This window comes from Bubalus bubalis, chromosome 2 (genome assembly GCF_019923935.1).
Source record: "Bubalus bubalis isolate 160015118507 breed Murrah chromosome 2, NDDB_SH_1, whole genome shotgun sequence".
NCBI lineage: Eukaryota > Metazoa > Chordata > Mammalia > Artiodactyla > Bovidae > Bubalus > Bubalus bubalis.
In genome coordinates, this window is record NC_059158.1 from 171,941,878 (window position 1) to 171,960,249 (window position 18,372).

The 18,372-nt window shown below is 40.8% G+C and overlaps 1 protein-coding gene across 8 annotated transcripts in view; it reads left to right on the plus strand.

The window, feature by feature from the left end:
* DIS3L2 (DIS3 like 3'-5' exoribonuclease 2) overlaps nt 1–18,372 on the plus strand; it is a 354,495-nt gene that overhangs the window by 46,059 nt on the left and 290,064 nt on the right. For 6 of the 8 annotated variants that reach the window (XM_045164629.1, XM_045164630.1, XM_045164627.1 and 3 more), the window contains exons 2-4: nt 7,210–7,353; nt 7,871–8,028; nt 18,174–18,227. In XM_045164629.1, the coding sequence (XP_045020564.1) occupies nt 7,302–7,353; nt 7,871–8,028; nt 18,174–18,227 (264 nt within the window). In that variant the 5' untranslated portion in view covers nt 7,210–7,301. The remainder of the gene's footprint in view (nt 1–7,209; nt 7,354–7,870; nt 8,029–18,173; nt 18,228–18,372) is intronic. The other 2 variants (XM_045164625.1, XM_045164626.1) reach the window with 1 other exon arrangement.

The following is an 18,372-nucleotide window of genomic DNA, read 5'->3' on the forward strand; positions in this document are numbered from 1 at the left end:
AGAGAAGGGGACAGAAATGATACCGAAGGAGATTTATTTGCTGGAAGCTTTCTATTGGGTTGACTGAAAAGTTCATTTGGGTTTTTCCATAACTTCAGCCAACCCTGCATAACTGTTGAAACTTACCAAGCAGTAGATTCTCAAAACCTTACTAACACCAAGCAGAATAAAAGTAAGTTCATACCTTGGTTTATTGTAGTAAACCTATAGATAACCAAAGACAAAAAAAAAAAAATAAAAAAATTCAAAAGGCACCAGAGATGGGGAGAAGGAATAGAGTATATTTTCAAAGAACCAACAAGTAGACTAATGGCTAACTTTTCAACAGACACAGTGGAAGCCAGAATGCAATGGAATGGCTGACAATCTGGAATTTTAAAACCTGCAATAATGTCCTATAAAAATAAAGATGAAATACAGATAATTCAGAATTTAGTTTTTGAGTTGCACTAGCCACTCTTTAAAATGCTCGCAAGATGTATGTGGCTAGAGGCTACTGTATTGGGCAGCACAAATAATGAAAATTTACATCATTTCAGGAAGGATAGCTGACTGCTGTTGGTATTAAAAATATCATGAGGATATTTTAACATGCATCACCACACCCACCCACCCCCCACAGAAAAAAGGAACCTTTAAGTGAAATTGACAAATGCCTAAAAAATGCAAATTAACAAAACTGATCTAAAAAGAAATTTAAAAATTGAAACTATTTAAATGTTAAATTTTTGGGATGTCTTTGTCTGCTTGTAGTATCAGGGGGAATACTGTCTCCATAAAATTAATTGGGGAAATATTTCCCCTATTTTTTAGAAGAATTGGAAAAGGATTGGTATTATGTTTTCTTTCACTGTGAAGGTTCCTGGACTTTTTTAATTGGAAGATTTGAAATCACCAGTTTAATTTCTTTATTTTTTACATGTCCATTTAAAATTTCTGTTTCTTAAGTCAGCTTCAGTAATTTGTGTTTTTCTAGGAATATATGCATTTCACCTAAGTTGTCTAGTTGGCATACATTTGCTCACTGAGTCCCTTATAATTGTTTTCATTTCTATAAAGTTAGTAGACCTGTCCCTTCTTTCATTCCTGTTTTGTGGTCACCCTATGGAGGTGGAACGGACCCCTTCCCAATTAGTAGGGTCCCTGTATTGATTGCACTCCATACATCAAGAAAGTTTGAGAGAAAATTTACTACTTACCCAGGAGACTCCTGGGCAAAGCAGGTTGGGTATAAGCATGTCTGGCCTGGCTTGAGCCAGGTGGAAAGAGTGAGATACGCCTTTATAGTGGTTAGGGGACTGGAGATTCAAAGGTCCATGTGCAGGCTGGGCATTTATGAAATTTGAATTTACCCCTTGTGCCAAAAAAGGTGAGGATCAATGGATTTTCTTACCAACCTGTCCAGGATGGGTCAAAGGGGAAGAGGGAGATGAGGCTTAAGATGAGTTAGTGGTCATACATGAAAAAAATGGAGCCATATTCTTTATTACAAATCCTGAATTTGAGTTAATTTTCTTTCATTTTTGTTTTTTTTCTTCAGATTGGCTAATCTTGATTGATCTGTTTTTCCATGTCTACCTATTATTTCTTCTGTTAGCTCAAATCTGCTCTTGAACTCTTCAAGTGAAATTTTCATTTCAGTTATTCTGTCTTTCAACTTGGAATTTACATTTAGTTCTTTTTAAAAAATAATTTATATCTTTATGGATATTTTTGTTTGATAAATCATTGTCATCATGCTTTCCTTTAAAGACAGCTTCTTTTAGTTCTTTGAGCATATTTATAATAGCTGCTTTGAAGTCTTTGTTGACTGAATCTAAAAATCTAGACTCACTTAGAGATAATTTTTATTGAAACTATCCCCTGCCCCAGTGTATGGATCACACTTTCCTGTTTTTTTTTTTTTTTTTCTTTTTTGCATATCTTATAATTTTTTGTTGAAATCTGGACGTTTTTGATAATATATTCTTCATTCTGATTCCTTTTCCTTCGGAGTTGAAGGTGGATGCTCTTTTGTTTAGTGGCTTGCATGGACTAATTCTGTAGAGTCTGTTTTTTCCTGTAGTATGTAGCCACGCATGTGTCTGTTCAGTTCTTTCTTTCTTGTTTTTTTTAAGCATGACTGTCTGGTAGTTGCCTTGGAGTCAGCATGTCTTAGCAGTCAGCTTATGATTAGTTAGAAGTTATGTTTTAACTCCTTGCAACAATGAGGCCCCCATCCTGTGTCAGTGGTCCTGACCAGACTTGGGAAATGTATTCAAAATTGAGGCATTATATGGCTCTGCCCTGGCTTTTGCTTTCTGTATTTGCAGGGCTCACATTCATCCAGGGATGAGCACTCTAGGGCCCACTCATTTCTCTCCTGCATGTTTACAGTCTTTCCTGCACATAGGAGGAAAAAGTAGATTCTTAACAAGGCACCCATTGGTTGTCTTGTTGCCTGATTCTCCCTGTTAAATTTTTGGTTGGTCTACTGGTCTGGTACTTGCCCTAACTAGTATTGCAATCTCAGACTAGCTGTGATATTGGCCTTCCCTGTTTTTTTGCACCTTGAATCACTATTGTTTTTGAAAATGCCCATGGACATGGAATTCTTCTTGTTCTGCTCTAAACAAATTTAGTTCCTATGGCCATGGGCTTGCTGCCTTAGTAGGACTTCCACGTCAAGGAACTGGGAGTAGGTGTAGGATGGTGGGAGCTCCAGCCTAAACCACCACACAGTCTCACTGTTGTTACTGAGATTCAGTAGATTTTCTTGAATAAACACTTCTCAATTTGTTGTAGCCTTTGGTTAGCATCTAGACCCTTAAAATGGTTGGTTTTGATGATTTTGTCCATATTTATTGTTGGGGGTATATAATATTTGTCAGACTCTTCATTCAGCCATCCTGGGAGATTCTTCTCCCTGCCTTCTCTGTGTTTCTCTGACTAATTTTTAAACATTTATGTTTTATTTAAATCTTAGTTCAGAATATGTTATGAAGTAGGGATTTATTGGCTATTTAAAAAAAAATAATATTAAGTAGTGTTTTAACATTACTTAACTATTTTAGTGAAAGTGAAAGTCTCTCAGCTGTGTCCCGACTTGTTGCGGGTCACATGGACTATATAGTCTACGGAATTCTCCAGGGCAGAATACTAGAGTGGGTAGCCTTTCCCTTCTCCAGGGGATCTTCCCAACCCAGGGATCAAACCCAGGTCTCCCGCGTTGCAGGCAGATTCTTTACCAGCTGAGCCACCAGGGAAGCCCAAGAATACTGGAGTGGGTAGCCTATCCCTTCTCCATTGGATCTTCCTGACCCAGGAATTGAACTGGGGTCTCCTGCATTGCAGGTGGATTCTTTACCAGCTAAGCTACCAGGGAAGGCCTTAATTATTTTATGTGTTTCCTAATTATTTGTAATGTTAATTTTCTATTTTTAAATGTGATACTTATTATAATCCTATTCTCTTTTTTTCTTTATTCCTTGAATTATATCCTCTTCATGTGTTTTTATGATCTCTCGCTTTCCATTGGCTCCATCTTAGCTTCTGAATAGGCTCAACCTTTCTTTCTTTAAACCTCTCATGACTTTATCTCCTTGAGTTTCTTTCCTTCACTACCCAGATTCATAACTTTCTTCTGTTCTTGCTACTCATAAGGCTGATGGAGACACAGGGCTAAGGCAGGTGAGATACCTAGGGCACAAACACTTCAGGAGGCACTTCCTCTCGGAGTCCTGCAAGCGTGGAGTTGGCACTTGTGTGACTTTGCCTTTATAAATATTGTATCCTACATACCTTGCTTGCCTCTCCCTAGTCCTGGTCCTGCTACTCATATTTCTCTCTGGTATATATTCATTTTAACGTGGTTTTTGTCCCAGATAGTCTTCATTTATTCAAAATTTTGAGCACTTACTCTGTACTAATATTGGGTCTCAAGCCATCACTTCTTTCACCCAAATGCTTTCTTCATTTTCACTTTCTCAAGTCTAGTGCTTTTGCTTCCTCATTCCTACTTTTTTGTACCACGTAGCACTCTTGCCCAGTACTTCGTGTTCATCCTCATCCCAGCCCAACTTTTCAGAATGTGTAGCTATTTCCGTGGCAAAACACCCTCTCTAGGAGCTGGTGGGCGGTTGGGCAGTGTATTGGTGGCACGTGTTCTGGAAGCTGGTGAGGATCAGAGAGTAACCTGTGCTTCCAGTGTGCTTGTGCTTTCAGGATAGGAGCATGCAGGTCTTCTGCAGGGGTAATGGGCTTCACGGTCATATCACTGGGAAGGGAAGAGTGCTTGTTTGTCCACCTGCTGCTCAGCGTCTTATATTCTCGGAATCTTTCCATCTCCTTTCAGTACTTTGAAACCCAAAAGCAGACTTTGACTCTCGGCTCTGCTCAGCTGGTCTGGCTTATTCTTGCCAATGGGCTTTCCTGGTTTTTCCCATTCTTTGCTGACTTGTTTTTAGCATGGTTTCCCTGAATGACCCTGCTTTGCTTGGTGTTCTCACTGCTTGTTCATGAAAACAAAACTCGTCCAGTCATTTAAGGAATGATTATTGGGCACCTGTTCTATCCTGGACACTATGGGAGCCAGTGGGGTTTACAGTAATGAACCCAACCAAACATTTCATATCTTCCTGAGCTAGAGAGAAAAGTTAGGTGCATATCACACCAACTGAGATATTTGCTGTGGAAAAAAAGTTACAAAGGCAGCTTGCCTGTGGACTCTTGAGTTGAGATCTCTGTACCTCCATCTCACTGGACTGGCAGTACCTCCCTTGAATTTTGACCTCTTGCCTACATCTAGACTTGATAGGAAGTACCCCATTTTCGATTCTAGCTCTTGTTTTTGAATTGTCTTTCTTCTGCTTGCAGCTTGCTCCAACCCCTCGCCCCACCCTAAGGCTCCCATTTGTTTTCGTACCCAGTAGTTGGTGCAAACCCTGGTCATGAACCTGTCTTCCTTTGAAAGTGATTTTTCTCTTGTTTTCTTATCATCAGACTATACTGGTTTTTTCCCACTATATCTTTACTAGCTTCTTTTACATAGCTTTTACTATGTTTTCTACTTCTTCTTCCTCTTTGCATTTCCTAAAAGTTGCCCTAACCCAGATTTTGTCCTAGGCCCTCTTCTGTATCAGCTTACCCTTTTGGGGCAGTCTCTTCCATTCTAGAAAACTTTGGCATACCGTCTTTGTGCAAATGGCAGGCTAATTTATCTCTCTAAGTGATGCTCCAGTTTTCAAGTTTTTGAGGTAGAAGTGTGTAGTTCCATGTGTAGAGTATAAATAGAGGTATGTAGTGCCACGTAGAGGGATATAATACTTCACATCGTTTATATCTCCCAGTCTCCTTACTTGAAATCTCACCCAACTGCCACCTCCTTGCTCTCTTTCAGATACGCCTGGTTGCCAAGTGGTGCCAGGCTGGCCTGTGTAAGGCCACGTCCTCAGTCTCTTTGTTTCCATGTCTGCGGCTGCAGCTCTAGTTCAGGCCTTCCTTTCCTCTTACCAGTCTGTTCTGGTTCTTTCCTAAGGTGCAGCTGCTGCCAGTCTCTCTCGACTCCAGATGACTCTCAGTGCTCTGCCAGGTTAATCTTTCCTGAAACACAACTTGGATCTGTTGTTCTTCTCTTCTGTTCATTCACGCTTCAGAAACTTCCCTACTGCCTTTGAAAATGAGGCTGGTTTTCTAGACCTTCCAACTTGTTTTGTTTTCCTTGCCACTGCCTCCCTTCATATAGGCTGGACTCTGTCCAAATGGAATTAACGTTGCAAGAAGCTCCCTGTGTTTTTCTGTTTGCGTGTCTGTATTTTTCCCCCGCTTTTGCAGCAGCATGCATTTCTCACATTCTCAGCTCTTAAAATCTTTCCTGAAACTCTCTCGGATTTCTGGACCTGGAGGTACTCTTCTTCCATCATACATACATATACCCATACTTTAAAAAAATAAAGTGCTTATCACTCCCCACCTGTATTACTTGTTATTTTAATATGATTTTTAAGTCTCCTTAACTTTTGTATCCCTCCTTGTGCCTAGCATAGTGCCTTGTGGAAACAGTTGTTGAATGAATCAGTGGGTGAGCACATTTCTGAATAAAGCCAGTGGGACAGCCTGGACTCTGGAAGGTGCCATTCCCTCTGCCTTGGTGCTTGTCTCAGACCATCTGTTTCTCTCCCTTCTTGAAACTTTTCGACTTTATCTCTGATTCTCTTCATGTATCTGAGTGGTACATGTACACTGAGTGGTTTGTTACTCTTGGTCTCTGTTGCTTCTTTCCTGAGTTAGTATTAATTTCGACTTAAAGAAGAATGACATCATTTTGGTGAAGGATGTGTGTGGGAAATTTAGCAGAAATGGAAGCTAGTGTTCAGAATGACATCTTGATCCATTTTATTGGAAAGCAGGCTGCCCACCCGGATTTTGGAAATTTGCAAGTATAGGCTTGAAGCCTGGGCCAGTGGCCAGCAGAGAGTAGATGGAGATGTCGTGATGACATGTTCAGTATCCAGGTGGAAGGTTGGGGTTGGGGGTGCTGGCTGCAGGGCCCCACATTCCAGTCTGCTGAGCCAGGCAGCTGCTTGTATTCCTTAGGAGTAGCCACCTGAGCTTCTGATCAGAGGACTGGTTTGAAGTGATGGCAGGTAAGAGAAGGGAAGTAGATGTCTAACTACAATATTTCATTTTTTTTTTTTGAAAGCTAGTGAATCATCCATGCATAGTTTTGGACATCTGGTTGTGGCAGTAAGTTAGGTTATGTTGCTGAACTCTAAAAAATTGATTTATTTGATTTCACAGAAGAACATCGTTTGTCTAAGGTTAAATTTAGTAAATACTGCATCTCTTGAGCCCTAGTTTAGTACTTATTTCATGATAGCCTTCAGATTCTAGATCTTTATACCATCTTCAAAACCATATTCCCTCCTGCTCTTGTGCATTTTACTAGCTGAACAGAACCTCAGAATTCCTTAATTTTCACCCCATTACCCTATTTGTGGAGGTTTTTAGTAGAAGTGGTCCAAACAAGCAGGCTGTGATACCCATGAGGTTGAACGCTTTGAAAAGCAGCTCAGGACAGATGGTGTGCTTGACTAACTGCCGACCAGAAACTGACACCGGGATCCAGGGGGGGATACCACGTTGCCTTTGCCATCCAAGTCCTACATTTCCTAGAGCACAGAGGAGGCTTCAGGTTAACTTTTTCAGTCACCTGTCTCTTTTTGGTTTCAGCTAGTGACACTTGAGCTGCTCAAGGTGGGAAGAATTCAGAGCAGTGGAGGCCCTGCGGAATCTGGAGAGAAGAGGTGACCTTGGAACCAGTAATGAGCCATCCTGACTACCGGGTGAACCTCCGGCCCCTGGGGACCCCCAGAGGTAGCAAACGGAAAATGGAGTCTACTCTAGCAACTGGAAATAAAACTGGAATGGAGGCACAGGGCAGGTCTTAGGACTAAAGAGGGACTGTAATTCTTTTGGTGATCTCTTAAATATTCTCCTGTAGGTTATTTACTTTAGAATTGTGTGGTTTCTTGTTGTCTTAATATATTGTTATATTGAGTACAGCTGTTTAATTTCCTCTAGAAAAGTGATGATCTTTTAGTAATTCCTATTTTTAAAAGTTTGTGTCTATAAACAGCAAAGCATACTGAGCCCATTACTTGTTTTCTGTTCCATGTATATTGTGGTGCTGATTTAAAATTCAGGTCTCGTGTGTGTACATTTTATTCATGTTTTCTTACCCAGTTTTCCTTTTTATGACTATTTTAAATCATTATCAGGGGATTTTATTCTTTTTTTGGTCTTTAATTTTTTTTTTTTAAAGGTAATATCCCCAGTTTTAAAAATACAGAGATGTTTGAAGAAAAAGTTGATTGCTGCCTCATGTTTCTAGGTGTGTCCTCTTTGGTTGGCCCACATGGTGTTGGTGCTTCGCCAGGTGACAAAAAGTCAAAGAGCAAGACCACACGAGGGAAGAAAAAGAGCATATTTGAAACCTACATGTCCAAGGAGGATGTTTCAGAAGGCCTGAAGAGAGGAACACTTATCCAGGTGCTTAAAATATACTAGAAGGCTATTCCTTGAATATATGGAATCAGAAGTAATCAATTATTCATGAAACTGTTTATTTTTCTGTGCTGTGTGCATGAAAGAAATGATGCCATCACAGGCTCAGGGCTTTCCACTTCTTGGACCTCCAGAGTAACTAGAGGTGAGAAGTGTCACAAGGCCATCACAGAGTGCTCTGAGATTTGAGAGGAGGGAGCCATGACTTCCTGTAAGGGTTGTCTAGGAGTGTTTTATTGGAAGGGGTATATTAGAGCCAGGCCGTGGACTGGTGCAGTTAAGTGAAGAGAAGGCGCTTCTCTTGGGGACCACTGTGAGCTCCTGAGAGAGAGTGGGATATAGGGTGTGGCTGTAAGACACATTGTAGGTCAGTTTGCCTGGAGCACATGGATGCTGACTGCAGAGAATAAGGTCGAAGAGGAAACAGTAAACAGCAGCAGACAGTATTTGTTGAGAGCTTTATAGTTTGCTAAATATTTTTACAAGCTAGTTCAGCAGTTTGGCTCGGCAAACGCTGGAGTATGCACTGTGAGCCAGGAGCCGTTGTATAGGAGCACACCACATAGGTGCTTCCGAGATGAAGGTGGGTGAGGCTGCCTTTCTGTACATTGAGCCTGTGGCCCCGTCGTGGAGCAGACATTTTTGTGGACAGATGATTTGAAGATAAAGGGTAAGTGCTCAGATAACAGTATGACCAGGGTGTATGGGAGAATGTTTGGGGAAACTGGGAAGCTGTAGCAGGTGACCCCTGCGGTGAATAGTGAAGGATGACTGTATTAAATGAGTGACGTGTGTGTGGGAGGGAAATAAAGAGAGGGCGTGACTCTAATGAAGACGGGAACTGTGAAACAGTATGGAGCGGGACAGCTCAGGTCTTTTTAAGTGTGAAATCTGAGGCAGGTAGTCGGTAATGAGATGAACAGGCAGGCGAGGCCACATATCCTTTGAATTGAGTCTGTTTTATATAATTCTTAGGTTAGTATACAAACATTGCCATGTGTTACTTGGCTCACTTGAAGATGTTGACTGTGTTCCACTTCTCTCATTCTGAGTGTCCGGCTTCTCTATTTGTATTTGGGGCTGGAGATCCAGCCAATTAACAGATCCTCTCATCTTCTTTTCCTTTTTTATCACCATTTGTATTTACCTGTGGTCCAGTACATACACTTAATATAGACTTTGAATGAAAAATTATTTTTAACAAATTAGTTGCTCTTTATGATTTCAGAGGTACCATTGGTGTTTTTTTTTTTTTTTTTTTTAAGCATCCCTTGGTTTCTTTGATAAAGCCTCTCAGGAAAGTTAAAGCTTTAGCTGGACATTTGTTCATTCATTAATCCATTTATTTGCTGTTTATCGTTCAGCACACACACTGCACTCCATTCCTCTGCAAGTGTCTTGGCCCTCGTCTTGTTCCATGTATGAGGACCTGTTGTGCTTTTCCAAGTCTTATCTCCTGCCCTTCTCTTCCAGGCACGCTCTGCTCCATTCACTCTGATCTTCGAAACGTCCCCAATAAAAACTCTGCTCTTTGATTGCCCTGTGACTCTCTGTACACGCTGTTCCTGATGCTGGGAATGCTCTCTCCCACTATCTTGATGTAATCATGCTTGACCTTACCTAAATGTTACCCCCTCTGTGAAGCTTTACTTAAGTCTCCAACAAGAATTGGTCATTACCACTTTTCCTGAAGCCAACCTTTTTGTTTACCCTTTATTCTAAACTTATTATCATTTCTTGGCATTTGAGTTTCCTCAAACAGATTGTTCACTTCCCTGTGGTTAGGGTCATGTCTTATTCCCACAGATTGGCCCAATGACTGGCATTTGATCAATGCTTAATACATTTATATCGAATGAATATTTATTTACTGACTGAATAAAGGATCAAGGTACAGTCTTGGAAGAAGAGTGAGCGGACCCTCAGTTGTTATGACTTGGAGGAAAAATCATTTATAAAATCCATAGAGATAGGCTGAGGGAAATATTCTGCAATGGTATTATTTTTGCTCCCTCGTATTAATTTGTGCTTTTGAAACAACTCTTTGCTAATATTAAAACAAAAAGCTGATCAATATAACAACTCTGGTTCCCAGGAGTTTGTAAGTGATTCCTCCTGGCCTGTGACATCATAGGACTCTGCAGCCAGAGTATCCCCTCCACAGATGAGAGCAGTTGTTCTCTGCAGATGGGAAGGGAATGGGTTCCAGATATGAGGTCACCTTGTAAAATATACAACACTGTAAATAAGGGTTTCATAGGCAGAGAAACAGTCCATCTGTGCAGGCCCTGATGGGTAAGGTAAAAAGCTAGTCAAGGAAAGATACTTGAATGCTGTGGCCTTCAAATCTTAATGCTACATCTTAATTAGATGTAAGTGTTCGTTAACTTTTGTATGCAGGCTTAAGTATATTGTGACATCCTTTGTCTTTTCCCCATCTAAAGAAAATTTTATTGAAAGACAGATATTTTTTAAAAGGAGTAGAATAATTATTTTATTTTCAGTGTGTTCATTGTTTTGTCATGTGTGGCGAAGAGAAGTCCACAGTGACCAAAGAAATCTCTTTCCTGTGTTTGAACTGACCGGCAACAACAGATGGTCATGTACATGTAGTTTTGAAATTTTTTTTTGGAAAATGAGTTTTCGTGTTGAAGAACATATGTCCTTTTTCTCTCCATAGGTACAGTATTGGGAAGTTATTATGGGAGGTATTGGGGAAAATGAGAGTCTGGGATAGAGCGGCCTGGAAGGAGTTCAGGTTTTGAGTGATGACCAAAGTGACATGGGTATAAAGATGGTAAAATTGGTTTGTTTCATATTCCTAGGTGGTTCTTCGGCAAAAGATGGTTCAGGCTGAGCCCCCAGAGCTGCCTGAGGCATGAAGTCAAGTTTCTCCTAGGCTAAAATGTTGGTGTAAAGTTGTTATTGGACCCTGAAAGAAATCCTTGTCCAGGAAGACAGGACAGGATGTCCTGTCTCTAGGACATTCACCATTTATTAAGAGGGAAAATCAGCTAGAGAACATTTAGATGTGAGTTAAAGAGAAGAATCAGTTCAGTTCAATTTACTTGCTCAGTCGTGTCCGACTGCGACCCCATGAATCGCAGCACGCCAGGCCTCCCTGTCCATCACTGACTCCCGGAGTTCACTCAGACTCACGTCCATCGAGTCAGTGATGCCATCCAGCCATCTCATCCTCTGTCATCCCCTTCTCCTCCTGCCCCCAATCCCTCCCAGCATCAGAGTCTTTTCCATTGAGTCAACTCTTCGCATGAGGTGGCCAAAGTACTGGAGTTTCAGCTTTAGCATCATTCCTTCCAAAGAAATCCCAGGGCTGATCTCCTCAGAATGGACTGGTTGGATCTCCTTGCAGTCCAAGGGACTCTCAAGAGTCTTCTCCAACACCTCAGTTCAAAAGCATCAATTCTTCAGCGCTCAGCCTTCTTCACAGTCCAACTCTCACATCCATACATGACCACAGGAAAAACCATAGCCTTGACTAGATGGACCTTTAGTTGGCAAAGTAATGTCTCTGCTTTTGAATATGCTATCTAGGTTGGTCATAACTTTTCTTCCAAGGAGTAAGTGTCTTTAAATTTCATGGCTGCAGTCACCATCTGCAGTGATTAGTGGGTTATAGTGGACTGCCCAGTCATTTAGAAGGAACAGATGATATTCATGACATTAATACTGGTGTGGTGGGAGAACTTCAGCTCTGCAGACATGAATTAATAAGCTTTAACAAGTGTTTCTTGACCACCTGCTAAGTGCCAAGCATATACCAGTGAGCAAAATAGGCAATTCACTGGGGGAGACAGGCAAAAACAACTGAAGAAATAAAGAGAAAATTACAGTCTGTGTTGTGTGCTTATAAGAAAGCAAGAATAATGAGAGAGAAAAACTGTGGGGTGCTACTCTACATAGGGAGGTTAGGCCTCTTTGAGGAAGTGACTTGAGTTGAGATCTGAAGGGTGAGATTGAACCAGACATTTGGAGAACTAGGAAAAGAACATTATAGGCACTGATATAAGTTAGTAGAAGAATGGCAAGTGGTGATTGTGAAAACTGATAAACATCTTTTACTATTGTGACTATGTAACTATTACTCACTTAATACCATTGTATCATGATTGGTCAACAGAAAAAATAATAGAACTCTGTATCACCGAAACTGTCATTTAATAGAAAAACCTGTAATCATTTTAAAAAATCCAGATGCATATCAGAATTATCTTGGAAGTTTTTGAAAAATACAAATGTGCAGGTATTGCTTTGTTTTCACTAGAGCTCCAGATATGTTTCTATGAGCAGCCATGTTAAAAACAGCTGGACTATATGATGATCTTTTACTTTTATCAGTTTGTTTCACTTTTTCTATTTCATATTCAGTGCTCCTATTTCATTTAGTTTACATTTTCCAATTTCTCTGTCTCTTCATTTTTTTTTGATCTTCTTTCTCAAAACTTTATCAGGTTTAATACAAAAGCTTTTGTATAGCATATACATATAAATAATATGTATACTATATATATTTTAGAAAACTTAATCAGTTTTTGCCTAACAAAAAATTATGACATTTCGATTCTGTTTGTTTGACTTAGTATGAATAGAACGCTAGATTTCTAATTAAAACAAAAAGATATGCAACAAGCAACAAAGGTTTACTGTATAGCATAGGGAATGATAGTCAATATCTTGTAATAACCTATAAAGGAAAATAATTTCAAAAATAATATATGTGCATATGTATAACTGAATCACCTTGCTGTGTACTTGAAACATTGTAAGTCAACTATACATCAGTAAAAGATATATATTAAATTAAAAAAATGAACCTATACAAGGGAACAGATTGGAAAGTAGAAACAAACCTAATCTTGAGCTGTCATTTTATCCTCACTTGAAGTGACATAATCTTGGATTTTATAAACACATAAATCAATAAATGCCTTTATTCTTTAAAAAAAAAAAAATGGCAAGTGGAAAAAGGCCTAGTATTTTTGAGGACTTAGAAGAAGGCCTGTTGAATATACTGAGCAAAGGGGATTATGTTGGGAATGAATGGGAGAGTTAGGTGGCTGCCAGTCCATGTAGGTTCTCTAGGCTGTGTTGGAGGGTTAGATTTTGTTTAAAGAACTGATGGGGAGTCATGGAAGAGTAATAAGCAGGGGAAGGACATGGTCTATTTATGCTTTTAAAACAACTCTCTGGCAGTTGTGAGATGAATAGAGTAGAAGCTGGGAGATCACGTAAAAGGCTATCACTCTAAACCAAGCAAGAAAATATGGCGACGTGAACATGGGCGGTGGCAGTGAAGTTGGAGAGAAGTGGGGGGACGTGGAGCTAGTGCTGGCATGACCTGTTAATGGGTGAATTGTGGAGGGTGAGGCAAAGGGAGTCATAATGGATGACTCTGCAGTGTTTGAGTTGAGCCGCTGGATGGATGATGATGCCATTCACCAAAATAGGGTAGACTGAGGGTTGGAATGTGGTACTGGTTTTTTGGGAGAAGGGGACAGATGGCACAAACGAGTGAAGAGGGGTCTGGTGGTGGCTGTGGCAAATGGAGAGGAAGTCTGCAGTAGTTAAGACCAAGGACTCTAGAACCAGACTGCTTGGGCTTGAATGTGGTGTGCAAGCGGGCACCTCTCAGTTCAGTTCACTCACTCAGTCATGTCCCACTCTTTGCGACTCCATGAATTGCAGCACGCCAGGCTTCCCTGTTCTTCACCAGCTCCCAGAGCTTGCTCAAACTCATGTCCATCGAGTTGGTGATGCCATCTGACCATCTCATCCTCTGTCTCCTTCTCCTCCTGCCTTCCATCTTTTCCAGCATCAGGGTCTTTTCCAATGAGTCAGTTCTTAACATCAGGTGGCCAAAGTGTTGGAGCTTCAGCATCAGTCCTTCCAATGTATATTCAGAGTTGATTTCCATTAGGATTGACTGGTTTGATCTTGCAGTCCAAGGGGCTCTCAAGAGTCTTCTCCAACACGACAGTTCAAAAGCATCAATTCTTCAGTGCTCACCTTTCTTTATGGCCCAACTCTCACATCCATACAGGACTACAGGAAAAAAACATAGCTTTGACTAAATGGACCTTTGTTGGCAAAGTAATGTCTCTGCTTTTTAATATGCTGTCTAGGTTGGTCATAGCTTTTCTTCCAAGGAGTAAACACCTTTTAATTTCATGGCTGCACTCACCATCTGCAGTGATTTTGGAGCCCTCCCCGCTGCCCCCCAAAAATAAAGTCTCTCACTGTTTCAGTTGTTTCCCCATCTATTTGCCATGAAGTGATGGGACCCGATGCCAGGATCTTAGTTTTCTGAGGCACGTCTCAGTGCCCCCATTTTCTCATTTTATAAAAAGAGGGTAATGGTACCTACCTCATAGGGTTCTTTTGAGGGTTAAATTAGTTGATAGACATAAAGCCCTTAAAACAGTGTGACATGTAATAAGCCAGTATAAGTGTTATTTGCGATTGTTTTCATTGCTGTAAGAGAAGCATCTGTTATTCAACTCAGGTGGTTGCTGCCACGTGGCTGATTTTTCATGAAAATCTGGAAATACATATTTATGTGTGAAATTCCTCAGTTTTAAGCATTTTCAAACATCCTGTAAGCCAAATAAAACATGTTTGTGATTGCCAAGTTAGACTCATTAGCCCAGCTATATGGTATTTTTCTACAGTAATGTTCAGCTCCTTGGGTGTAGGCATGGAGACTCAGGCAGGTAGTTGGAGTCAACTTGAGAGTGAGGTTTCATTAGCTGACTATAAGAGGAGGAGGACCCTTGGCTCAGGGTTTGCAGGGGTGATAGATAATGACAAGCCATGGCAACTCAGCAGCCGAGGAAGGAAATAACCATAGTGAGGGGAAGAGAGTGAGCTAAGAGGCAGAGCATTAGTAAATCAGGGATCCGACCAGAAGATTTGAAGACGACAGCACCAAGGTGCTGGAGCAGGAGCCAATGAATGAACTGCTAAGGATTCTGGGGATCTTGAGAGAGACTGGGCAAAAAAAGGATACTTTTAAAGTTGCAGTGGGGAAGCAAGGGGGGAAAGTTTTTCTCCTCTGGTCCTTGAGCTGTATGGGATAGGAGAGAAAAGCAGCTCCCTCTGAGAGGACTTGAAGGGAAGTGTTTCCATGGTTTCCATGGAGGCCAGGAGGCACCAGAGCCTTCAGCAAAGAGATGGAGGATGTAGGAGCCACACATCCCAGTCCTAGGAGAGGGTTTGGGGGGAAATGAGGTGTGAGGGTTTGGGGCAAATTAGGCAATGGTCATAAAAAGGTGGAAATGGAAGTTCTAGACTTACGTAGGCAGTGAGTAAGACAAGGTGTCTGCTAGACATCTCTTTCAGTTACAAGGCCATTTCTTGACATGCTTAGCTGACAGCGTCTTCTGTCAGGCTGTGGGGATGACTGAGGTCCTCTCTGGACTTTGCTAGAGATTCTTCTTTCTTTGTGTGGTCACTCACAGGGCGCTATGTTCCTGAGGTGCAGTTCGTAAAGTCTGCTCCAGTCAAATTGCAAATGCTCTTCTCGAAACAGGCTTCTGTCCCTCCTTGTACACTTTTATGTATCAGGAAGTTTAGGATAGACAATCAAGAATAGAATCTTGGGACTTCCCTGGTGGTCCAGTGACTAGGACTTCGAGGTCCCAATGCAGAGGGGCCTGGGTTCGATCCCTGGTTGGGAACCTGGATCCCACATGCCACAACTAAAGATCCTGCGTGGTGCAACTAAGACCCAGCACAACCAAATAAACAAATGCTTTAAACGAAGAATAGAATCTTTTAGGTCCTTATAATATTTGTTCTTTTAAATAGAGCTGAGATATTTTATAATAACTGTGAATGGAGTATATAACCTTTAAAAATTGTAAATCACTACATTGTACACCTGTAACTTATACAATGTTGCACATCAACTATATCTCAATTTAAAAAAAAATCACACACACACAAAATCAGGCCAAGATACAGACCTGAGCAAACCTGTTTCTTTCCCCTGAACCCAGTCATGGCATCTCTGAGTGCTCTATACTTAAAGGAACTTTCAAAGCAGAAGGTATTCTTAGCTCTATGCTTCTTCATGTACTAACTATTTACTGGAAAAAAAAAAGAAAAAAAGAAACTTGGGTCAGAAAATGAATTTTAAAAAATCAACGAGTTTACTTTTATTTATTTGGAGTGTTTATTTCCCCTCACTAGACAGTAAGCTCTGAGGGTAGAGACCCTCTTTCCATTGTGTCCTCATCACCTAGCAAAGTGCCTGGCATGCTAGCTGTCAGGAAATAAGGAAATATTTGTTGAGTGATTGGATGAATATTTAGGATAAATGTAATAAGCTTTTTCCTCCCTCCCCCAACAAGAAACAGCTGTCCTAAAAGTGAAGTTGTAATGACATTTGTAAGAAGGGACAGGCCTCTGGGGGCTTTCCCTGCCTCACTTCCCAGTCCCTCTGTCTCTTACCCTGATACAGCATGGTGGTAGAAAAGTGTTTGTCCTGTTAATCACTAAAAAATACATATATTAAAAATTTTTTTTCATTTATTTACTTTTGGCCGCAGTGGATCTTTGTTGCTGTGTGCGGGCTTTCTCTAGTTGTCGTGCGTGGACTTCGCGTGGTGGTGGCTTCTCTTGCTGCAGAGCACAGACGCTACAGCGCTCAGTCTTGAGTACTTGCAGCACAGGCTCAGTGGTTGCAGCTCTTGGGCTCTAGAGCACTGGCTCAGTACTTGTGGCCACGGGCTTAGTTGCCCCTGGCGTGTGGGATCCTCCTGAACCAGGGATTGAACCCGTGTTCCCTGCCTTGGCAGGAGGGACTCTTAACCGCTGGGCCACCAGAGAAGTCCCCTCCTAATCAGTCTTGCCTATATTTCTCTTCTGACTTATCTTCAAATTTTGCTCCTCCATCGAGGACCAAATCGGACGCCATCTCTGGAGCCTTGCTTAGTATCCCCAACTAAAAGTAAGCTGTCCCCTCACTTGCAGCTTTCTTCATGTTTTACTCTATAAATAAGGACTGAGCTTGGTTCTCATTCTCTCTTCCACATTGTTTGTCTGAGGATCTTGCATGTAATCAGAATTTAATAAATAATTATTGAATTAAGGACTGAATGAGGGTTTGTAGTAGTCTGTGTGGGATTTAATAGTAGTATAAACTGTTACATGGAAATTTGTAATTTAAACATGGTGTACCAGTGAAAGAAAGAATTACTTTCTGCTTTATTTTATGCCCTCACCTATTTTTTAATTGTGTATCTTTGAGTCTTTCAATATTTTAGGGGAGAAATGTTATTTAAAACACTTTCTCAAGACTCCCTTTGAGCCTAACTCTTAGGAAAATAACTGCCTCCATCATGTGTTCCAGTGGCCTTCCAGTGCAGCTGTAAGTGGGGAGGGTTACAGCTTCCTGCAAGGGCCTAAAATACTGAACTGCTATTGAAGACAGCCCCCACCTGCACCTCTGAGCATAAACAGAAGCAGACCCTGATTTGGTGCTGGAATAACATGAAGTTGAAGGCAGACTGGGTGGCCTGGCTGTTGGAGCCAGGATTCCCATTTACATTAAGAGCTGGTTCTGGACCAATTTGAATTATTGACTCATTCAGCTCTGCAGAGGGGCCCAGAGTAAAAAATATACATCCAGTATCTTGAGACTCACTATTCAACTTGGAAGTCAACCTGTATCACTTTGAAAATTGTCACAGAAACAAGCAGTTGTGGGAAGGTCCTGTAGAATTAAAAAAAGGGCATTGTATAGTGATGCCTAATCCCCAGGTAACCTTGTTCTTTACACTTGAAGACTAGCATATAGGGGCACAGAAAACCCCAGTAGCTGTCACTTTCCCATTCCACGCCAAGCTCTGTTGCTTCTCACCTCTGCCCGTTCACTGCAAGGTGCCAGTGTGAGCTCTCAGTGTTTGATGGAACTCTGTAGTATAGACATCAATGTAAATCATTTTATGCATTTAATGAATAATTCTCATACATCTAACTTGTTTCCTAGATCGAACTGTTTAATTAATTTTAACTTTTTTATTGAATAATAATGTATGTATGGAAAAATCCTAAGCATGTAACTAGTTAAATTTTCACAGATTTTATTTTATTTTTTTATTTTAAAGGGTGTTTTGAGAATTAATCCAAAGAAGTTTCATGAAGCCTTCATTCCTTCCCCGGTAAGTTCAATAACTTTATAATAAACCTAATGTCATGTTTAATTTTTTAGATGTGCTATGAAACTGAAATCATATATTCTAACTAAAAAAAAAAGAGTAGTGAAACAGAATTGAAGAGGGGCAAGGATTTGTTTCAAATTTAAAT